Below are 25,098 nucleotides of genomic sequence, written 5' to 3' on the forward strand. Positions count from 1 at the left end.
TTTCATCTGTAGTGCCCATTCAAAGGAAGAACCTATGAGTACAACTGCTGGCAATTATTTTGAATGGGTTTTTTATACTTTTAAGCACAGATATTTTCTTGTTTAAATTGAGATCAACACTTATTTCCTTCTCTCAATGAACTTTATGCTTGCCTCCTTTGATGCTGATGTCCAGTAAGAGGCATTCAGAACATGATGCAAGTGCTTTTTTTTTTTTTTTTTTTGTATGTGCACTCTTCTAATGAAACTAATAAAACACCATGCATGACAGAGCAAGAAATTAACTTCGTGAGAGCCAGGAGGATATGGGTTTAATTTCTCTTGATTTAGCAAAACAACAATAACCCTGTATAATAATATGCCACAGTCTTGATGAAGAGAAAGTTCAGCATTGATCTTAAGTCTGCCTCTGTAATACCAGATCACTTTGCTACCACACATTGACTATCTGACATCCAAAGACAAAGCAGCCTGAATTCATCGGTGAAGAACAAATCAGAATAAAGTGATTTCCCTTCTAGGACTCTATTCTCTTATGCTGTAGCTGGAAGATGATTTAACCAGCATTTTCTTCACACTACACAATTGATGCAGAGCAGGCACGTTGAACTCAACTGCTTCTTCACTCAAGTTCCGTGGTCCATCGCAGTTAGGGCTCCCCGGAGCAGATTTCATTTCAGCCAGATCCACTTGTCACCAATATCAGCATTGTAGCCTTGCTTAAAATTGCGCCCAGGAAGCTAGAGAAAGCAGAAAGTTCAGTCAGACACATTTCTCTTCACTCTTTATGGAAATTTTTAGATTTTTTTTATCAAGTGCCTCATGGTATCTGCAGAAGTGCAACATGAAATCTCTTTTTACAGCATAATGATTAAAACTTAGAGTAAAATTAGTCCTTTTGAAAAAATTGAGCTGTGCAGATGAAGGGGGGACCCACAAAAACCACTATGCCATAATATGTATGTATAAACTAGATCAATAATCCCAACAGCACAATAGCATATTCCACCTGGATGCATCCAACTCTTCTCCCCTACACACCCTTGCTCCCAGCTTTAGCGAGAGATGACCCCTCTAACTTTAGTATATGTAGTAGAGGAATTGAATCATTCCGTAGAGTCTCATGACAAAATAAGTACATGTTATTAAATACATGAAATATTTCACGCATGAAACACTGAGCTAATTATTGTATTAAATCCCTCAAATGAAATTACGTATTTAGCCTCCAAGAGCTGAACTCAACTTCATTAAAGCAAAAGCAATAGCTGCCTGTCTTCATAAGCAAAGCCGGAAACCACTACTCCCTGGAAAAAAAACAAAGTTTCTTGAACCCCCCTACCCAAATTTCACCAGTACCCTGGGACCTGAGCAGCAGCCTTCACTTGGTGCTCCTGAACCTCACTGATCTTTCAGTCTGGAACTCTTCCACAGGGACCCAGCAGCCCCTGCCTAGGTGGCTCGGACACACAGGTTAGCCTCACCAACCTTTCTGTACCCGCGGAGCCACGAGGAGCCACGGTGCTGCCGCACCAAGTCACCCTCCGTGCGGTTCACTGCACCTCGTTGTAGGCGAGATGGCAGAGGGCTGGGGACTGCAGCAGGGAGCCTTTCCTTCTGGCAGCATCTCAAGAGCTTGGGCTGGTTGTACAGGTCACAAGGGGGATCACGCGTGGAGCGGTTTGAGCACAGCAAACCAAGACACGTGGTGCAGAGGGAGAGGCTGGATGAGCTGGAGCACAGGGAGGGGGACATCTGATGTATCAGGAAAGCTGCACCCTCACCAGGTAGGGAAAGCAAATTATCTTTGAGATGAGAGCAAATGGAGAACAGCAGTAGCCTAAACAGAGTCTTGGCATTTGGGAGTTTGAGGAGTTCTGTCTACACCTAGAGAAGGGGATCTGTTACCTCCAAGCCTGTGAAAGGACATGAGACACCGAAGCACACACCTCCCTTGCTGGTAGTCCGCCTAGCCAGCCCAACAGCGGTCCCACGACCCCACAGCTTCCCCAAAGGGACCCCACAGCTTCCCCAAAGGGCTCCCGAGGAAGAGGGCACGCACAGCTGTGGGATCGTGCACCGGGAGGGAAAGCCCAGCCCGACCCTCTCTGCCCGCTGCTGCTGGCAGCCACCTTGCAAAAGCACTCAGGCGGCGTTACAGACCCAAAAATTCCACGGCCAAGCCGCTCGACCTTCAGTTTTAAAGATTTAGGAAAAGAGGCTGCTTAAGTAGCAGCCATTTTAAGGGATTACAGGCGCAGCACACAGGACTACAAGAGAAAGCTTGCCAGTATGGTTAAAATCGCAAACTCCACTTACACAGCGTACGTGCTCTCTCTGCAGGCGAGGGAAGCGCTCCTCCAGGCCAAGCAGGCTGCACCAGGTCAGCAAAAGCACACTGACGTGACAGAAGACTCACCACAAGCGTGCCAACAATGCTGTCATCAGAATCATCTCCTAACAACTCGCTTTGCAAAAAGCGGCACAAATTTTTAGCGCAGTTTCAGCCTGAATAAACGGAACGCAGGCTCAGTACCCGCTAGTTAATTAAGCCACAGGAACAAAACCTGCCAGCGACAGGATCAATGCATAAAGTAGCTGCTCTGGCAATTACTCTGAACTGAGTGATCTGATGGAGGAAATGGATGTAGATACATTTCGACCTCCGAGTCTCAGGTGTTAAAGCAGTCTCCTTCGGAAAGTACTGACCATGACCTGAAGTGCCAGAGATGGTTAGCTCCTAGTTCCAAAAGCAGAATCTATCTCTAGAACCTCTCTCCCTATCCCCAGGAATGAAAACAAGAGAACACAGTGTTCACCCTTGAGATACACTGCTGGAAGCAAGAAGCAAACCACCATGAAAAAGCAAATGAGTTTTGTGAGAAAGTCTGAAGCAAGCAAAGATGCTATAACAAAATTCTTCCTTTAAAAATAAGCTATCTGCTGGCAGCCTTTACAAATAATTAAGCACAGATCATCTGCTCATCTCCACACAAACACTGGTTTCACACAGGCCCCCTGACTTGTCCTGATGATTTTTCCTATCAAACAATTGTAATAGTATCCTGTTTGAGAGAGCTGCCCCTGCAGAGAGAAGCAAGACCCAGTCTTGATTAAATCTATGCTTGGACCACAGAAACAGCTATTTAACCCAGGATGAAGCCTGTTGTTTTAAGGAAGGGGAAGAGTGTTCTTTTTCGTTTTATTTGAAGGTCAGAAAATAAGACACTTTTTTCCTCCTAAAACATCAAGCTAACAGAAGACTTCTACCTCCTTCATGTGACATTCCCCATCCTGCCTTGTCACAAGCCACCACAAGCCATTTGTGATTAGTTTTTCTAAGGTTTTTCATTTAAAGTCATCTTTCATGTTTTGTCTAAATATCAGAAGAAACCATGCAGTCCTGTTAAAAAGTTCCTCCTGCTGAGCAAAGAGGAGATGTGAGATGAAAATAAATTATTACTATCTCTGTCCCGCAAATTTGCAGTGGTAAGCTAGGAAGGACATCAGACCTGCTGTGACCAGCCTGTATCTATTAATTCTAGCATAAAAACAGCTCTCCCTAGCCCTCTCCAGGCAGCACATAATTGGCCCTTTGATACTTCAAGAGGTTCCCAGATAACTAGATTATTAAAGCAACAGGAGCTCTCTGGGAAAATACAGGAGTTTACAATTTCATTTCTGGGGAAATCTGCCCTCTTTAAAAGATACAATATCAATCCCAACAGAATTCAAATTCATTGTCCAAAACAAATTCCCCATGTGTCTTTGGTTAAAAACATGCAATACATGAAAGCAAATTTTATAATAAGTATTCATCCATACTCCATCGTTCACAGTGGGCCTTGGCAAAAGCAGTCGAGTTTGGGAATATGTTACAGCCAAGCTTTCAAAACAGCCAAAAAAAAAAAAAATGTGAAGAGGAAGGCACAGTAAACAAATCCTGTATTACCTAGCAAGCAGAATGATGTGAATTTATGTTCTGCGTACTACCTGCACCAGGTACAAGTAACACAGATGACTTCCCAAGAACGGGCTCTTCAAAGCTCACATTTTACAGTTGTGACCATAGTAAAAGCTGCACAACTAGGAACGAGATAGGTCTATCCCAGAGGGGAGGAAGCTGGTGATCTTTTAGCACTTATTGAAAAATTACTGGAACAGCAATCAGTCCTGTGCTTGTGGTCTTCTGCCTTCCCTCCAGCTCCTCGCATGTCCACCTCCTGCCATCACAAGCATTTGCTCAATACCACGAGCAGCCTGGATTAAAACGGCCGGATAAAAAGTGTTGCAGCCACGTTGCACAGCGTGGCTGAACGGACCAAATAACACGATGCCAATAAGAAGAGGCCCTACAGCACCCATCCTCTAATCTCTCTGCTGCACAGTCCAAGCCAGCTCTGCAGCTTTGGTGGATCATTCCCTAAGCTCAGTCAACCCCCTCGCCCAGCAAGAGGCTATTCACTCCTGGCTGGGATCATTTTCGGTGACTCAGCAAGCTCAGTCAGCCAAATACATACCAGACCACTGCAAAGAAGAGTGGTGGGAGCACCAGGGAAGATCTGGGGATGCAGGCCAAGAGGTAGGATGTGTTTCTTTGGGTGACCACAAACGGTTAAACTGGTGCTGCAAACTGCACCCAGCTGAAGTTCCCAGCCTGTTTTGCCCAGGGCTGCTCAGCCGGCACAAGGGTAGGGATGGGAACAAGAGGGCAGCCCCAAGGCTGCTGGTATTGCAGCCAGAAGTAAACTTAGAAAGAAAGAAAGCCTCGAAAAAGAGATGATGGGAGATAGGACAGAGCTCTGCATAACTTGCCAGTAGCTGAGAAAACACAGAGAGTGACTGAATAGTCACTGTCTCTTCCAGTATCAGATGCAGGTGTCATTAAACACAGCCAATGCCTTGTGAGACTCCTTGCTGAAGGATACTGCCGATACAAAATTTAGCAGGTCTCGATGGGAAACCAGGCAAGTACTTGGAATTTTCCACAAGACTTGTGCATCGTGACTACGTTTCCCAGTCAGAACTATAATGCAAATCAGCAAGGCCACATCACTTTCAAGTGGCTGGCACAGTCACAGGAACGCTCCACGCTCCAGGTGTGTTACCTTCAAATCACACTTGAGGAAAAGCTGTAACTTAATGGCCATGTTCAAAATAATAGTAGCACATCCTATTACGCATGGTTAATTAGTAACAACACATTTCCACAGGCAAGTAAAAGTAGCATACAGGGTCAAATAAATTCCTTCAAACCCTCTTAGGTCCTTCATTGACATCAGCCCAAAGAGACCTACAGAGTCACCAAGAGGCTTGTCCAGCACCAAGTGTTAGAGAAAGCAGCTGACTACCACACCAAAGTTGACCCATCTTTCCCAGGAAAAGAAAGAAAAGCCGCGTCATTATCTCAGCAGCCTTCTAGATACATACTTCGCAACACAAGAATTAGGTCTCTGCCCTCACCAGCTTACAAGTGAAGGAGCACTGAACAAGCAAGCGGGAACGAAGATCCCACTAGAGGAGCCCAACAGCTCGCACGCACCCCTGCAGCAGGAGGTAAGCGTGAGCTCCTGCAAGGTCACTGCCAAGTAACAGATTTTTCCACTCCGTGGAAATGGATGAAACCGAGAAACAAGTTTCGGTCTGCTGCATTACACTGTGCAGAGCTTAAAGTTGGCAGCAAGGATTATCTCAAGAAGCATGCGATAAAATCCACCACACAGAACATGAAACTAATGAAGTGAACTGTACCCAAAGGTAGAGCCAGCTCAAAGGAATGAAACTGCTCAACTTTAGAAGAGCAACAGTAAAAAGATGAAAACAAGATCATCTCATCAGTTAAATTAAGAACTCTGCCACAGAAGTGTCTGTCAAAACTATAAACATGATGAAAAGCCCTATAAAGCAGTATAGGCTGCAGAGTAGCAACAAACAGCTTCAGCCAGCTGTTTGCTATATGCTGCGGCTCCATTTCATAGCTCCTCAAAATGATTTCAAACCAGACATGTACAGGTAGAGCTCTGGAGAGTTTTAACAATCTGAAAAGGTCTACATCCATCAGCTTAGAGCCTGTCTTGTTTTCCAACATTTCAAGAGGAAAAAGAATTACTGTTTTGTTTTTTTTTTTTTTCTTCTATTCCTGTGCTGCTTTCTACTAATGGCTGGGCTTCACAGCTAAAATAGATCTATAAATAGCATGTTTTGAGCAGCGCTGATCAAAAAGCACTTAAAACCAGAGTCATTACTCTGCAAGCTTGGGCTCATTCATCAATATCCAAACCTTGTCATTTCGTGGCTGTTTATAACAAGCATAATAATAGCACCTTCCATCACTGCTGTTAGCAAAGACTGCTGCTTTTTTCCAGTAGAAATCCTGACTTCCAGAAGTTTATTGTCAGTGTTTGTTGTTGGCACAACAGCTAAAATCGGAGAGAATCTAGGAACATGTAGCTTCATATTTTGGCTGCATTCTGGAAGGGTTTGATTCCTACGTTCCACAGCAAAAAGGGAAATGGGATGTAATACCCCCCAGACATTCAAGGTGTATATAGTTTGGTTTCCAAAGAATTTGCATAGATAGACGTTCGTTTGCAGCTTCACTCCTGCCATTCTTTACTCAAACAAAAATCTTAATGCTGTTAACATTCATTATAGCCCAAGAAGATCACTCAAAAGCTTTACTGAATTGAGGTTAAAGCAATTCCAATTTGCTGAAATTGTTCAATGAATGTTGTCCTACCCTTCCTTCATTCGTTAAAAAGACAAGGCAGTAGAAGTCTTTTGGAAAGAGAAATGTTCATAAGAAGGACACAGGATATTTCTTTAAAGCTTAAGTATTTATTATTTCAAACAACATAAGTGAGTTTAAGCAGGAATCTGATTTGTAGAAACGAATTTGTGACTTACAGTTGAACAACTACAAACACCATAAACAATCTAACGTATATCTCCAGCCTTGCTTTTGCAGGACAGCCAAGAATAAGCAAGCAACAGGGTATGGCTAAATATTTTGTTGCAGCTTTTTTCCACAGTGCCTACTTGCCCTAGTGACTATTGTCCATAGCGGCAGAATAATACCTACTTTGGTCTTCCTCAGCAAACATGTTAGAAATGCCAGTTATCCACTACACAGTGTAAACCTACCGCAGGAAAAAGCCAAGTAACTATATCCAAGCCAGATAAAGTGTTACAGTAGCTGTAGGCTTGCTTTTCTAACTGGACAGGTAAAATGCAAAAACCTTCTTACAATAGCTTTCCTTGTTACAGTACTCAAGGTGGCAGCAGGTCTCATCAATGCCAGTTCTACATTAAAAGGCCCAAAAGCACCTCTCAGCATAAAAATGCTATCAGGAAGCAAGACCATACCCTAATGCCTTCCCAAACAAAACTGTACCACCACACCAGCACAGTTAAACACCTCAAACTGACACTGCTTCACAGTTTAATGGAGATGCTACCCTTCAGAAGCTGGAACAAAACAGGGAGAGCAAGAAATAAATCCAGGTATCCTTCTCACAGATTTGCCAAGATCTTTTCCTGATCTAGAGCATGATTTTCGATACCAGATACCATGGTGAAACTGTCCTTTGAGACTTAGTTTGTTTTCCTTAAAGTTTCCTAGGAGATACAGAAGAGTGGAATGGGAGCAGTTCACCTGCAACTTTTCTCCACTTTGCTCGATTGCCAACAAAAGATCTTTTTTCTAAGCTGTTTTCCTTGGGTTGTGTTTTTGTTGTTGTTTGTTGTTTTATTTTATTTAATAGATGTCTACCCTGAAGATCACATTCCTACATGGGTATAGGATTGAGAGGATGTGCTCCCACAAAAAAAAAAAGAAAGTGTCTTCTTTCATAGGGATCAGTGGCAGACTATCAAGTTTGAAATGGATTATTTTAATGCCAGTGGGATTTTACTGTCTTTTTGATTTACATAGGCACCCAGTGCCTGGGACAGCACGATCTGTCATCTAAAACAAACCAGACACAACTACCAAGACCAAGATTTGAGATAGTCCCAAGGTCTCTCAGGTTCCTTTTCCCCCTGTATCTGGGATAGATATCCCAGCCAACCGCCCATGACATTTTTCAAGGGAAGGAGGGAAGAGAAGCTACATGTTTCTAAAGCAGAAGAGGGGCAGTTCCCATGCTCTCTCCATACATACAAGATTGGTGAGAGTGGAGGAGGAGTGGGAAGGTGGGAAGAGAAGGAGATCACATGCCTATGCCCACCCCTTTCCAGGTACCCTTCAGGAACAACTCCGTTATTCCTGTGTTTTAATTATTCTTCAAGTTCTCCTGATCTTACCAATATTTAAGCCAGGCAACGTCTTGTTACTTTAGAAAGGGCTAAAAATATTATTGCAGAGATAAAACAGAAAAAAACCTTAAATTAAGCCTTTCCTAATTTATTGTGTGTCTGTTTTCATTCCTTCACAGATTCAAGAGCTGACAGGGCTGAGCATTACTACTGTCAAACACCTCCATTAAAATAAGAATTAGGAGGGGAGACCTTGATCCTAAAAAAATGAAAACTTCATCAAGCCAAGAAAAAATGGTAGGAGAGAGAAAACAGAAGATTGTATCAAAGACAGCCGCTATGGTAACAATCACAAGCATGGAGACCAAAGATATCCGAACCTCCCTACTTCTGCAAAGGCCACGGAGGACAGTTCATGGCTTAGATAAGGCTTATTGCTACAGTTTTATTTTGTATGTATGCATGGGTAATGTCCTCTGTGCATAAAAGTAGAACTGGTTAAACAGTGTTTCTGTTTGGTTTGGGGTTTTGGTTGGTTGGTTTTTGTTTGTTTTTTTGTTTTGGTTTGGGTTTTTTTGTTGTTTTTGTTGTTGGGGGTTTTTTTGAAACCTCTAGCTTTTCTTGTGACACAAAATCTGCATCCAAGGGCCAAGATGTTGAGGAACCCCCTCCCCACCACAGTATCACCACATTAAACCTCAGTGCCTCATTTTGGTGCAAACACTCTCCATTGTTGATCCAGACTCTGGCTTCCTGAAAGCTGAAGTATTTATTTCATAGTTCAGGGTATTTTAAATGGGAGATCTGTGTGTAAGCCAGGAGTGCTCTGTACTCTCAGAGGAGGTGGAAAAGCTAAAGGACTTCCTAACCCCCCCGCCATTTGCCAGCATCTATCTCCAGCCCCTCACAACCACAGCTGCCAAGACGTGCCAGGGCTGCCCTTCTCATGCAACTTGGGCCATGTCAAACCCAGAGAAACTCTTCCCTTAATGTTCTCCATTTTGGGCTAGTGATAACCTTCATATTACAAACATATGCTCTTACAATACTCTTATGTTTGAGTTGTGAGCCTGAGTTGACTAAAGTTCACCCTCCCACCACTCAAAATCTCACTGTTACAGCTATTTCCCTGCAACCATCTAAATAACCGGAGGCATGGCAGACATTGCACACTTGAGGATTTCCTCTCCTAAGGTTGCTTCCTTGTGAAAAAGAGGGTAATAAAATGCCTCGGGGAAAAGCATGGGACTCTCCTCCCCTCCAACCTGCTGCCTCTTCTCCGCTTGCTGCTTCACAAGGCTGCAGGGGTCTGCCAGCCACCCACTCCCAGGTCCTGGGGCAGAAGAGAGGAGGAGGATGAGGAGCAGGATACAAAGCTGCAGCTTGACAAGGCAGCGGAGCCATGCTGATGCTGTGGAAAAGCAGCCATCCCACCCCAGCCACACGCTACTGCTACTTCCCTTCCACAGCAACCCGTTCAGTTTGGCAACCTAGCATAAAGCTAACAAATAAATCCCTGCTAGGCTAGCAAGCTGGAAGGACTTGCCAGAGCCACAGTGACAGGAGCCAGACTGCACCTCGCAGCAGTAGCGAGGTCTTTGACTAGCTCAAGCTTTCCTCACCTCATGGTCAGCATCCCTGTATTCCAAAAGTAGTCTTCCACCACGGGAAAAGGGTGGGGAAAATAACAAGAGAGCCTTCTCTTACCTTTCAGTGGCATATTTATTTGATTTCTTGAGGAGTTAAATGTTAGGCAGAAAAAAATCTGAGCCACTCGTTTTGCCTGTTTAATACGGAGCTGCACTGACAAGGATGGACCCAGCAGGATCATTACTAGTCCAGATAAGCCTCTGCTTTCCTCACGTGGTGAATACGGCACACGTGCAAGGTTTATCGCACCGCAGAAAGTGGCACTGCACAGTTAGATAGGTCGAAGAAGGAGAACGAGAATCATCAAGTCGATGGATGGAAGCTGAAGTGTGCCAGGATCAGCAAATAGCCAGTGCATGGCAGGGAAAAGCAGTCAGAAGGTAAAGAAAGGAAGGGAAGCATGTGGCTTACCATCTCAATGCAAGAGCAAAAGGAGACTTCAGATTGAAAGACGACAACTAAAGCCTTGATAATTGAGTTTAGACAACTAAAATTGATCTAAGAAAACCCTACACACAGGCACATGCACTCACTGGAGCTGGGAGTCATACTGGGATAGGAAGTATCTTTGAAGGTAGTTCAAGAGTGTGGAATAAATTCTTCAAAGAGTTCGTCACAACTGTCTGCTTCAAGGGTAAGGTACGCATCCCTGACTTACTTTTTTCTAATTGTGTAAGTTAGACTAACAAAAGATACATTTTGATATGGAATTTGTCTTAATACAAAAGGAACTTCTAGGTGCCTAGGCCTGTCTTGTCTGAAGAGTCTGCGTGCCCAAGCATTTGGTCATTTTCCTTAATACACACACCAGCATATATACTTAAAGAATTTCAGCAAACCATAAAGAGGCTAGGATATTCTTCCCACTGTGCAATCTCACACCTCTGGAAAAAGGATGGGAAAAAAACACCCCAAAAAAATCCAAGAGCATGAGATGCAAGCCAGAGTTTCTAAGCATACTACTGAAAATAGCCTTTTTACCCTTTAGGATTTCTTAGACTTGTGTTTAAAGAAGGTGGAAGAAGCCACTGAACAGGGGAGCTGGGTTACATGAACCAGGGTCAGGGTGAGTGGGCTAGCACAAATGCTTTCTGCTAAGGCTGATGAAATGAGAAAGGAGACTAGGTTTTAACTTTTTCTTCCATCTGTTCTAGTGCAGGAATTCTTCAGTCCAGCGCTTGAGTACACACCAGCAAGCACCGGACTCTAGGCTCTGGTACACTTTGTGATGAGCAAGCCCACTGATTTTTTTGTAATTTTAAGCACACAGTTTGTATAAATCAAATGCTGATCATTTCCTTATGATCTACAGTGGAGGGAGAGGTGGCAAAGACTATTTTAAAGCTCACTGGCTTTGTCTTCAGAGGTGAAGACGTAGGTGATGGCTTGAACATGAACCTTAGACAGCTGCACTTTTATGTATACAGAAGAGAGCATGCACGTAAAAGAAGCCTTTTTTCACCACCCCAGGAGATTCAGGAGGACTTGCCAACAGCGTTCGGGAGTGTGAAGTACATAAGTACATTGTAAGTACACTGATACCATTAAACAGAACCATTTGTTTTCGTCTTCTCTGCAAACACATCTGCCTAAGTGCTCCAGCTTCGCAGGGTGCACATGGAGTTTGGAGCATTATCCGTGGGGATTGTGCGCAGTTGGAAGAAAGCAGAGAGATACAGCAGTTGTTACGAAAAAAAAAAAAAAAAAAGAAAAAAAAAAAAAAAAGAGTAGTCAAGTCTTTACTAGTCTGACAGTTCCTAAAATAATGTTGCTTCACTTAAGAATGAACATGCTTATCTCTGATCTACAGAACCAGACTAAAAGGTTACTTTTCCCTTGCCAGAAAAGCATCTTTAGAAGTTTATGAATGCCTGAACAGAATGGCTGAAGCCTGCCAGATGACTTCATGGTAAGAGAAGGAGGCAGAAAGCCACCTCCTCACATGTGAAAAGAACGCTTACAGAAGAAATTTAGAGGATATACTTTAAAAAAGCGAGTTTCTAGTATTCAGAGCTGTATGTGGCTACCTCATTATTTTACGGAAAGGCATACTTACTAACATCTTGGACCCTGGAGAGTGTTTCCTCCTTCTCAGTTGCTTCTGACTAATGAATATTTTGAACAAAACCCAGCTTCTGCCTGGAATTCACGAATCCCCGAAAACCACCATTATTAGGCAGCATGCAACTCTGAAAAGCACAGCAGTTAACTGCCTATTGGTATGATCAAGGATTTATGACTAGTTATAGGACTGCCGAGGAAAAAAATCCCCTACGCAAATCATTGTATTTATGTGGTAAACATCATTACACTAACTTTAAAAGCACGTATTTCCCACAAGGAAAAGTTAAAGTTCTGTAATTATACCATAATTAAGTCTTTACTTACAAGTCATGTGAGCCTAAAATCTTCATCTGTCTTCAAATGCAAAAGTGGTAGCACAGCTGTAACCACCCCTGCATAGACATGGGCAAGGCAAGGGCTTACGATTCCCTCTCTGGACCCAGCAACCTCACAGCCAAGATTAGCATGCGTAGAAGTTCATCTGCTTTTCCTGCCTGCAGTGGCTGGTCTCATGCTGTACCACCTCTGAATATAAGCCTTGTGGTACAAAGAGATTCACACCTTCATTTGCTAAACAAAGTTGGAGGGAAAAACACAGATCTTCAAAGTTTCAACACAAAGAATTTAACTATTAGAACATGAAACAGTGGGTGGGGCTGGCTTTGTGCTTCCCCTTCCCGTAGCTTATGAGAAGTAGGAAAACTCAGCATCTTTTGCATTGTGCACCTTCCCTATAGACCACCCCCCTCCTCCCATCCCTGAAGGATTACAAGTGTCTAAGCGTTTGGAAAAGAGAAAGAGCGTAGCTAGTATTGCCTGGATTTAACAGAATGCTTCATGAAATGTACAACTCCTCCTTATTCCAAAGGACATTATCACTTTCCACAGTACTTTCCTGAATCAGGGCCTGAAAGCATGCCCGCAGAAGGGAGATTATATTTTGGCAATGTTTTTTTGCACTGACAGTGCTCAGCTTCTGCTGCCAACTAACTGGCATCGAGCAGACCAATCCAAGAGCCCAGCTTTTCTTCCCAGGTATTCATATTCCTACTCCTAAGCATCCCTTTGCTACATCTGCAAGGCAAGTCACAATTTTCCCTGGAAGCCAGCTATTTGATGAGCCAGGGCATTCTCAGTTTCTTGCCAGCAGAGAGGAATGTGCTGTTGTACAGTTAGAGAAAAAAAGGCTTTCAGAAGTATTACCCCTGGTTCTCAGCACACAGCACCGAGGTCACGTCTAGCTGTGTGTCAGGCAGCCTCAATAATTCCCAGCTCCACTGCAAAGTGACATTTCAGCCAAAAAACCCTATCATCTTCGGGAAGAAAGGCACTGTCAGTACAGATGGATGTTGCATGCTGGCGACAAGTCATGCAGCAGATCCTTCTGAAATATGTGCTGCACATGCACAGACGTCTCTTGGAGTGAAGGACTCCAAAAAATCCTAAGTCTGAGCTCTAAGTTTTGGACTTAAAAATGTGATACCAAGAAGCACAGAATTCTGATAGGAATTTCTCAGAGGGCCCAGGGAGTTTTCAAGCCTATTAGACAGCCCCAAGGAGTACTGAGATACTTTCTGCTGTTTTAACCCTTAGCTTTAGCCCCTTTCACGAGCTGGAAGACTACATCTCAAATGAGGCAGAACAGAATGAACCCAGAAGCCTCTCCACTACCTAGCTAGCTGAGGAGAACAAACTATGTTGCATATTCACAGGGACTTGCAAACTGACTATTTCAGAAGAAAACACTGGTAGTTCAGAGTCCCCAAACAAGTCCACAAACCTGCATCTTACATTTTAATTTCAGTAAGAGACGGCATACTAACAGGACCAGGAAAATGATAGTGTTTTGACTACGAAAATCTTGGTTTACAAAAATTTATATAGACCTTCCCTCCTTTGTCTTCAGTGATTGCTTGAAAGCAACAGCAGTGAAGATTTCAACCCAACTTGAAAATATACCATCACCTGTAACTTCAGTTTGTCTAATCAGTATTAATTGTCAATCAGTTCCACAATTTCTCTAATGAGAATTTATAATACCTGGGCCTCAGGAAAACACCACATGGTGCAAGAAGACCCCATGCCAGCTAAATAACAATAAGCGATAGGGCAAAGTGTTAAGTCAATTGGAAGCCGTTGTCTCCAGAACCAGAAAGGCAAGCAGCTAATTAAAACATTGTGTGGGAGCCTGCATGAGGTGTAAGAGAGCGCTGGGCCACAACAGGCTTTGGATGTGTGCCCACGTACAGAAACACACTATTTAAAGCAACAACAGTTTTGAGAAGCAATGTAACATTCGTACCTCCCCAGCCTACTCCAGAAAAAACACCCCCTCCCCTCTGCGTTTTATAAGCGGTCTTCTTTATAGAAGTCGCCATGGGTTTCCAATTTTCTTCTTTGACTTAAAGGATTATTTTAGATTTCAGAGGTCAGAGACTAATCGGGGCAGGAGAAACAAAAACAAATGAAAACCACTTATCCTTTAGTCCACATCTAAAGATCAAAAAAGAAAATCAGCTTACGAAACAAACCCTCTGCTTCATTATTCCTCTTGTGGGGAAGCTAGACTTCAAAAAAGGTGGGGAACTGGGAAAAATCCAGAACTCACTCTCAGCAACATGTATCCCTGTGCATGAGATCAGCACCCAGGCTGTGCACAGCACAGCTATGAACGTGCTTACACCATGGCAGACACAGCTGCCTGGCTATCATGCAACTGCTCCCCTTTCAGTATTACTTACCGATCGATACTCATAATAGACTTTATCGTACTCATGGCCTCCAATTGTGATTTCTGGGATGAAGCGAGGGATGGTTACAGGATTCAGCACTCCACTTTTGTCCTGAACGCTGAGCGGAAAGAAAGAAGGAAAAGAAAAAGAAGCAGTTAGCCCACATCCTGCCCCAAAGACAGCAACATCAATTCTGAGTTTGACCAAATACTAAAGAACTTCTTTCCTGTTACATAAAACTTACATAGGTTTTGGCTATTTTCTGGTTATGATGAATACATAGTCCTTGTCTTCACACAGCTATTTTATTTTTTTGCCCCTTGCCTCCATTTTGCTCCTGTTCCAACTTTTTCCTGCTCCTCCATTCCCTCTCCCAGGTTTTTCCTCCCCGGAGGTGCTCTGACATTCTCAGAAGCCTTCTCCATAAGGTACCTCTAGTTTATTGCTTTCCTATATAAGCAAGGTAAAACCAGTGGTTTTACTGAGTCCCACACACTATCTTGCGATATCAACTTCATTAAATTGTCTCTTGTTCCATTAGTTTTCACAAATGAACCCTGGCAAGGACTAAAGCAAGTAACTAAAACAAGGACTAAATTCCCATCGTAAATGGACTGACACCGAGGCACTTTTTCAAATACCTCAGATTTAAAATGTCTGAGAAACTGCTAGAAAGCTACCTTCTGCATACAGGTATTCTACATAGACCAACAGTGCCACCTACACGTAACTGGGGAAAAATACATCCACTTACAGTCAACAGTGACCAAATTCTAAATTGACACTAGAAACTCCGCAAATTGTGTTCTTTTCAGTGAATTGCACTTCTTTTCAAATACTTACATACATGTAAAGCATATGCCCTGCTCAAAGCAAAGTAAATAATTTGTAGACAATTATTTTTTTTCCCCAAATCGCAAATTTTGGGACCTTACCTCACAGCACTGAACAGTTTCAACAAGTAAACTAGTCTGCTAGCGTATCCTGTCATGCATGCTGTAAATTATCCTACTACATACAAATTAGTACGGAAATACAATAACCTAGTAAAAGTTGAGATGGGAGAAGGTAAGGATAAACACCCTTTTAGAAGACCAGGATGAATACCGATGATGCTTACTATAAACTACTACATTATCTGTCTTCACATACATTAAATGCATGGAAGCCAGGAAAGCGAGCCCTCCTTTGCCTCCTAACCAACACAGCAAGAGCTCTTTTCATGACAGGCTAGCACTGGCCCTCCCGTGGGCCACTCCCAGCCTTCCCACTCCAGGACAGCTTGGAGTAACCGAGCTGGGACAGAAGACCTTGCCCAAAAATGGTGATTTGATGATGCAACCGGTTTTATTTCTGAATCCCAGCATACTTCTGGAAGAGCACCTCGGCACCTCTTAAGTCTCTTCTCTTGGGTTTGTGCCGAGAAGGAACCGACTCTAATACCCACTGCTAATTAACCTGAAACTAAAATAAACAGACCCCAGCAGAAAGCAGCCCTTCAGGTACCAGCTCTTCATGACTTAAGTGCAGTCCATCCTGCAGCCACACTTGTAATCAGTACTGACACTGAGCTTTAAGCTGCATTTCCACTGTGCAGAGAGCAGAGATGAGCAGTGGTCAAGACAGCAAGCGAAGAGTTTTGATCTGAGCAGGCTCACGTGCATGCAATGTTTAAAGACCTTGCTGAGCTCAGACCTAACAGCACAGGCTGTGGAAGATCCACTCATCTATCAGTGAATAAACATCTCCGTCCCTTCATCCCACAGGAATGGGAGAGTCTGCTCTCTGCCAAGTAGCAACACATGTTCTGGACCTTACAAGTCTGTAGGAGAAAGAAGATGAAATTTGTCCAGGCATAATATAAAGTATAACTTGACTTACACAAACTGAGTCTAGTAGTCAACCAGTCTACAGCTAATCCATCCCTTCATGCATCTCAGCCAAATGGCAACTGTAGAGGACAATTCCCAGGCACGGTTTATTTTAGTTAATGGCCAAGATGGAAAACCTGCTGCTCTTAAAACCTCTTTGCTCTCATAACCTCTTTGCTCTCATAACCAGTGCCTCCGAAGAAATCACTGCACAACCAAAAAATGCAAACCTAATGCTACCAAAGATGGCTTCTCCAGGTTCAGCTCTGCTCTGTACCTTAAGAAATAATTCCGAATGCTAGCTAAAAGCACCACCCAAAGACACCTGCCACAACAATGTCTTTAACCACAAAACCACATTCGCTTGCCAGAACTAATTCACTGCTCAGCAGGAAGCATTTAAAGGTGCCTTTTAAGTTTCCTTAGTTTTCTCCCTCTACCCCTGCACAACATTATCACTATTTATTAATTTTCTGGCACTTAACCATATTTTGTTGAAGTAGGTCTCATCATGCAGTAGCATAGCTTCCCAGAGAGTGCTTCATCCTGGAAGATTATGTGACATTTCAAACTTAACTTAGAGCATGTAAGTGACTGCATGGTCCTAATACTGTAGGAACGTTAGAATTTAGCTCACCCATCATTGCAACTGTCCACAATCCTGTCAGCCAGGGTTCCTCCCACTGCTACACAGGAATCACGCTTGTAAGTATACTACAGCAGCAGGTAGCTCATCTCTCCTCCCAAAGCACCTATTATGTACCTATTTCTCACACAATGTCCAGCACAACATGCACGAGCAGGTAGTGAGGAATTAGGACTGACACATTCCTACCTCTTTTCAGAGGAGGAAATCTTGTTGTTCTTGCAGGCAGCTCGCAACAAGAATACACAAATTTTTCAGGGAACCTGCGTAAACCTGATGACACACATGTAACTGCTTTTTTTCCACCTACGTATAAAACAAAGTCCCAAGATTGCCTACCCCAATGAACATTAGAAAGTCTTATAAACATATTTGCTAAAGGTGCAAGGCAGGGAAAAGGAAGTAGACTGGAACAAAAAAACAACCAAAACCAACAAACAAAACCAGTCAACCAAACAAAACCCCAGATTGCATAGCCTGAGACGTGATTTCTCAACAACTGATGTTGGCGTAGTCACAAAAACCTGAAGTGACAATACACAGTATTAGAAAACAACACTTCCTACCTAAAAGCATTCACTGGTCTAAGAGGCTTAGAGCTAGAAACACAAAAGCGTATCAAGTTAAATTCTGTGCTTATACATGAAAGTAACTTGAGAAATAGCAGGTGGATCCCACTGGAAAACATAAGATTTTCTTGCACACCTTGAAACCAGCTTCTCACCGACTGGTTATTGTGTCTCGGGTTTGAATCTGAGCGAGTGGGTGGCATTCATTCCTCTGCTATTCACACCCTTATTACCTTGGCCAGGGCTCTTCCAGCCCTGCTGCGGTCGGCTTCCCTGCCTCCCGTGGGTAGGGTACAACACGTGCGAGTGAGCCAGCGAGCGTGTGATACGCTCATGATTTTGCCCATGCTTGTGAGAGCAGGGGAAAGGAGAAATGCTCCTGACTCACGCCACAAGCACATAGAGCTGGGTAGGAGAGATGGTTCCTGCCTCCGACTCTTACCATACCGACCGCCCCTGCTCCTGCGCTCTTCCAGCAGACACACACGACAGCCACGGGCTGTGTGTCCCCACCATGTGTCTTTCCTTGCCTGTCATTTCTTCCTTGACCATTTTCTCCAGAACTCGGTAAAGGCAGGGCAATGACAGAGAGACCTCCTTCTGCCAAAGGGACTCAGACTCCATTGTTTGGTTAGGCAAAAGAAGTATGCCATGGGCAAGGTAAACCACTCCCTTAGTGAACAGCAGAAGCACTAACCATGAACACCAAGAAAGAAAACAGAGCTTTCCAAGAAAAGCAGGTCTGCAAGAGAAGGTGAGAAGGTGCAACAACAGCTCTTCAAATCTATAAAAAGCCACTGCAAAGAGGACATTACAAAGAAGTGTTTCAATTGAAGCAAGAGAGAACTAAGGTGCTAAAGGAAGCAGTTTTTAATAGTACCAAAGTTTTACAATGAACAGTTTATGCGATTTTGGAGTCTCCATGACAAAGTTTCAAAAACATGTCTAATACATCTCTTACAAGCACTTCTAGTCCTGCTATTTGAAATCAGACACGACGGACATTCAAACATGGACACTTCTTCCCTTTGCTAAGCATGTTGGATTACACTGTGAAACAGAGTTGAAGGGTCCTTCTCCCTCATTCACTCCCACGCTTCCTTGTTCCAACATTTCATTTAACCAGGGCAAAATGTACAGAAAGGAAATAGGAGCCAAGCTCTGGGGTTAGCAATAGCTCCAAGAAGCTAAACAAATATTAAGAGAACTGAGAAATTACTAGTTACTGCACATACAAAGTCCTTCAGTAACAACCTCAAAATGTGTGTCTGATGTCCCGCCAAATATAATACTGGAGGATTTACTACACAGTTTGAGGCGCACTAATAGTTATTAATGAACAAAATTGCACAGATGAGAGTGGCAAACTATTTCATGGCTAGATTGTTTCCAATTGGAAACAGACGGCCTTTTCATCAAGGTAAAACAAATGCCAATACCTATCTTTTTGTAACGAAACCAGTGGTGGCTTAAAAAAGCCAAAAATTTGCCCATACAAAATATGTTCTGCTATAGCAAATTCTGAAGGAGCTGCAGAGATGTAACAGATTTAACCATGGACTTGTCTGCTGAAACAAGTCAAATGCAGTAAGCTCCCTTCCCCTCACCAGCTGGTAAAGTAACACTGGCAACATTACATAAACTACAGCTCTTCATTCCAAAACATGATTTATTTTGCAACGCGTGTAGACAGACACACGATTTCACTAGGAAGGGCACAAATAAAAACATGCTTGAGACAGCACAGTGGCAACAGAGAAACTCCTCGAGACAGTTCAAAAGCCTGCAGAATGGTTGCTGTCAGACTCAGCACTTGGAGAGGAAGGAAAGATGTGAAGAGTATCCCCTGGGAGATCCCTCCAGCTTACATACACAAATATATACATTTTTAACCTTTCACCCAGAGGTGCTGCAGTCCCACAACCACACTACTCTATTAAGGCAAGGGAGAGAGCACTCAAGGGCAACGCAGAGAGATAAAAGGTATCATTATGCAACTGATCTTATATGGGTGTGGCTCACTGGTTTGATTAGCTTAATTGCATTACCAAAGTAGCCAGAGGCCCTGCTGGGGTTTCCATGCATTAGACCCTATATACATGGAATGGAAAAAGTTATCCTGACCCCCTTCCCCAGACATGCTAGTACAAGCTGAAGGTAGAAGAGGTGAAACTGCCAAGAGCCAAGCCAGCACCACTGCAGGATTACGACCGCAACACCCGCCGCCGTGCCCTCCGACAGCAACAGATCTGAAATAGCCCAAATCAGGAGTGGGCTGTGCAAAGTGCTGGGAGGTCAGCAAAGGGAGCAGTTGCAGATGGAAAAACATGCAAATACCTGCTGCAGCCTTCCAGAAGCACCCACGAGAGGGCAGCATGTGCCAGCATATGGAACAGGCAGCCCACCAGGAACGTGCTAAAAAACTCTTTCCAAAAGGAAAAATTAATGTAGGCATGGGACACCTGCAAATCAGCAGAAGGCTGGGTACCATAAGCTCTTTTTTACTTGGGCACTGGAAAAACTGAGGAGAGCATCAGCTTTAATGTTCATGACTTAGCACCCAAGTTTGGCATTTGATGCTCCAGGATGCAATTCTAACACCGAAGACATGCAGCAGACTCCCTGCCTGGTTGTTCAGCCCTTGCACATTCAGCCTCTGTCTGGCACTGGGCCCGACACGTTTTCATGAGCGACATTCGTGCAAGCTGTGACGGGAGACTCACGTCTGTCCTGCACTTCTGGAGTTCACATGAAAAAAGATTATGTCCAAACCTACTCATTTTTATAAAAGTTAAAGATGCTCTTCCCAGGCTGCCCAGCATATTGCCCACGATTTCCTCATTCAGTTGCACAAGGCATGAGCACAAAATTGGCACAGGATCTGTTGCTATACATTTGATCAATGCCCTAATACCCAGCACCAAACGAAAACTCAAAACCAGCAGCGAGGATGTTCGTCAGACGGCCAAATACAAACGCCATCTTGACAATGCCATTCTGAAGGCAAGGGGAAACAGCAAAACTCAAACCAGAAACATTTACATTAGCAGTTTGTTGCACTGTAAGATCTTAAAACAGCCACACGCTGCCAACAGAAGAAAAAATTTTGTATTATATGCAATGAGAAGAGCCTTGTACAGGAGACTCTCTCACCCCCCTGCAAGGTTCAGTGAAAAATTGAGTCCTTAATGCAATTTACTTCCTTCCACAGATGCAAAGTAGAATTTTCATACAGTACCTTAATACACTGCTCTAATTATATGCTTTAACTCCCTCCTACACTCTACAATTAATAATCTTTTCTTAATACCTGTATTTGTGTGAAGCTATAGGAAAACAAGCAACTTAACTGGTTTTTTTCTCTTTCAAAGTAAATCTGATTTTGATAGTTTTGCAGGGTCTAAGTCACCAGTTGCTATCCTTTAATTACTACACAAAGAAGGCTCTTTGATATTTAAAAGGCACCCAAATCATGACTTGTTTCTCTTAGATGCCACACAACACTGCTCTTCTGCCATCTATCTTCACCCGTTGATAGAAGTGCCATAGAAAAGGAAAATTATCTCTAATTTTAGGAACCACTTGAAGTAATAGCACAGTAAAGTAAAAAGCAAAGAATATCAGAAGCTGTAAAAAAGTTTAACTTGATACTCCAGTCCCTGTCACAACAAAAATAGAAATTCAGAGGCAGATACTCAAACTAAAAAAATCCCTGTGTTTCTATTAACTGTAAGATCATGAGAAATTAATATGAAAATATGATTCTTAAATTTTGTTTTTAAAATGTAGTAACTGTACTGCACTTGCTACCTGCACATTCAGTCTAAAGATGAAGTTCTAGGAAAACGGGAAGCCTGTCCCTTCAGTACAAGGTTATCACTATTAATGGTCTTACAAGTGTAGCTATACCCTTTATACAGGGTCACCCAGAGAACATTTTGTTCATCGGCATGACTTCTCAGTGGCACTTGTGATGCTTCATCTGTAACACATGGATCAAAGCGTAGGTCTGATCTCACTTCACATACACATCAGTGGTTTAGTTCAACCTAGTTTGGAGGGCTACCTCTTTTCAGCATTGCTCTGGAGATGTATGCAGCCCCATCAGTAGCACTCCACAGCTGAACTGGAGGACAGATGGAGTACTTGCAAACAACTATAATCATAAAATTTAATTCTATTCCAACAAGGCACTTTCCACTATCTGAGTTTTATCTCTTCACATCCAACTAGACAGACAAGGATCTTTAACAAAAGAAAAAAATTGCCAACAAAAAAACGACCCCTAAACTGCTGTACTTTATAATCCCCCTTATCACAGAGAATGAACAACAGAACTGCAGAAGTTCATTCCATGAATTAGGATTAAAGTTTCTATTTAGGATTAATTAACGGGAGTCAGGGGAAAGGAGGAAAAATGGCCTTATTGAGCAGTCACCCAAACTTGCTTGATTCCTTTTTAGCCCCCATACCTTGTTCTGCCAGCTTCTTGGCTGCTGGAAAGATACTTCAAAGCAGACAGTGTAAGAAATCAGTCTAGTTTTAGAAAAAACACTCTAAACACAGCCAATCTAAACAGCGCCACATATAAAACTTGCTACAAGGTTGCTCTGTCAACAAGCTTTGTTGAAGGATGTCATGCTGCCAGGGCATTAGAGAAACCACCGTGTCAACTGCATAAATGCTGTTTTAAAATGAAATGCTTTCCTGTGATCACCCAGGAACAGAAGTGCTTGCAAAAATACCTTCCTAAGGGCCACAGGTCACAGCACTTAGGAAATGCCTGGAGAGTTATTGTGCTTCATTAATGGAACAGGCTCTATTTGTCTGGAGTCCCTCGTCTAATCAATTAGAAGCAGCAGCAAAATGCCACACCATATTACAGTGCCAAGAACGAATATTACAAAAGCCTGCTATCACGGCTGACTTCTGACCAAAAAAAACAAGTTAGAGTACAAATATAAACATAACTTTAAAAGCTCAAAGCTTTAAACATTTTCCCTGAGATCTGATGCTAAGTAACTTTCAGTTACTGGGAGACATCGTACTTACTAAAGTCTCAAATGATGATAAGAAACATCGTCCTGCTCCAGCCATGGTCCCTTGTCAAATTTCAGGTACTCAATGTCTTCAATTACCTGGAATCAGAAGATAAAAATCCCACTAAGAAGTGGTCTGATCAGGACACCCAAAAAATCAATGAACACGCCCCCCACATAATGAAATAACCAAAATATATTATTAAACAAGTCACCCCGCAAAAAGATTGTGCTGCTAAAGCCGTATTAACAATGCAAATGTTTACAGCCAACATATCATCTCCCAGCCATATTTCTGGAGACTGTGGCCCCACCATAAGCGCTGGGCAGACACATGGAAAAACAGGAAGCTCGAGTTCCTGGCGCTTTCAGCCTTGGTGAGCCAAGGATGGCAGGGAATAAATCAGCTGAGGGGTGCCTTGTCTCTGAATTCTTACCTGATCCAAGACACTCTTCCTCAGCCTGCCATTGGGGCTGAAAGGAAGCAAAAGAAGGCACAACCCCACTCAAAGGTAAAATGAGAAGGAAAGGGAAATAAGTCTAAATTTAACTCCCTTTTGTTGCAAACAAAAATCATCATGCTACATAGGAAGCCTGGCTTGGTCTGTTTTGTTTTGGTTTTTTTCAGAAAGACTCAGTGGCATACTAAATGAGATAGGCTGAGGAGCAATTGTGGCAACTGCCTCTCGGTGCTGCTGTGTGTGGTTCACATCACAGAAACAGAGGCATGTTTCAGGATGGAACTCAAACACACTTGAAGTAGCCATACTGACAGAAATCCAGAGGCTGAGGATTTCATCGGTCATCGGGACCTACCCATGCATGCACCCTGAGCTGAAAGGAAAGGTGTAGAACACACAGCTCAGCACCCAGGAACCATTCAGACAAGTAACTCCAGCTCAGCGAATCATCCCCAAACTTATCAATCCCGTATTTGAGCTTCATTTACAACCTGGTTCCACCAGAAAACAAATCTTTGCTGGTCCACTGGGTAATTGCTTAACACAAGCCTGAGGTCATCATCACACACAACTGACTAGATCTGAAGGAAACCCGAACTAGTGTCAGGAGGAGGCATTTAAGGTGCATGATGAGGTGGAGATAGTACCTTGAAGCATCTTGGGAAAGAGTGGATTGTTACAGTGCCAAACATCACTTTTCAGAGGCCTTTTCCAGAAGGAAAGGATAAATCTATGAGGTCAGGACTGAAATCCTGATGACACACTGACAATCTATTGGTAATAGGCAGAGGCCAGCAATAAAGTGAGTGGTAGAATAATAAATGAAAAATGCTTCTCTTCTTTACTGTACATTAAATCTACTACAATCATTCCCTGCAGTCACAGCAAACACTAAATCCCATCTATTACCACTTAAAAGGCAACAACAAAGTGCTATTACAAAGTAGCTTCGACTATAAAGGCCCATGCTATTACCATTATTATGTTTTTATGGTAAGAAATAATGGCTTAGAGGTACAACTGCATGATCACTTTCCTTGAGGCATTTATATTTCTTAAAGACTAATTTCGCTGATAAACACTTTAAAATGGTTGACATGACATCACCAAAGCATATTTAAAACTTCAAGCAAGTTTCACTGCTCTTTAACCATTCTTGACCTCGTAGAGAGAGGCATAGCTGGCAAGCCAGATACTGTAACTGAGAGCATAGAGAACCTACTTTTCACATAAAGAAAAAAGCCAACAGCTAATCAACCTGTTGATGGAAAAACATTTCAGACCTCAAAGAACACTACAGAAGACTGCACCACATATATTTAGAAGAGTTTGCAAAATTGTATTTAGAAACAGCTTCTTCCTACTAGACTGTGGTAACATAACTCCCCAAGATAAGCATTCAAAGATGTGAAGAGAAAGGAAGGTGTGTGGTAAGTTAATTCAAATATCCACTATTTATTTTAATTATTTGATTTAAAAGCTGAACCTCTACTGTACTTTCCATTAGCTATGCAAAAGCAATTACTTCTCTACTCCACGGCAAAGCCTTGGAAACCCCCCGCTATGGCTGACAACAGGACTAATAATAGAGTTGCTAACAACAGGACTCGGAATATGTTGCAGGGAAAAAGAAATCTCTATCCAAATTAGTTTTGCACACTCTTATTATCATATCAGAAGACATGTCTCCTAGCAGCTCGTTAACAACAGTATCAGCCTCCCAACCAGGGTAGAACAGCAGCGTCTTAATTTACAAGGAATGCCCTGGGTCCCCTTGGGAATTAGCAGCAAATGAATGATTTAGACCTGA

The 25,098-nt window shown here is 42.9% G+C and overlaps 1 protein-coding gene across 1 annotated transcript in view; it reads right to left on the bottom strand.

Annotated features, from left to right (window-relative positions):
- Positions 1-294: 294 nt before the first annotated feature.
- NDUFA10 (NADH:ubiquinone oxidoreductase subunit A10) overlaps positions 295-25,098 on the bottom strand; it is a 42,762-nt gene continuing 17,958 nt past the window's right edge. Inside the window, exons 8-10 of the mRNA XM_042784246.1 lie at positions 22,841-22,926; positions 14,712-14,820; positions 295-740 (exon numbers count right to left, since the gene is read on the bottom strand). Of these exons, the coding sequence (XP_042640180.1) occupies positions 672-740; positions 14,712-14,820; positions 22,841-22,926 (264 nt within the window). The 3' untranslated portion in view covers positions 295-671. The remainder of the gene's footprint in view (positions 741-14,711; positions 14,821-22,840; positions 22,927-25,098) is intronic.

The sequence above is a fragment of the Tyto alba genome, unplaced genomic scaffold, assembly GCF_018691265.1.
Source record: "Tyto alba isolate M040663 unplaced genomic scaffold, T.alba_DEE_v4.0 Super-Scaffold_7, whole genome shotgun sequence".
In the NCBI taxonomy this organism is placed as follows: domain Eukaryota; kingdom Metazoa; phylum Chordata; class Aves; order Strigiformes; family Tytonidae; genus Tyto; species Tyto alba.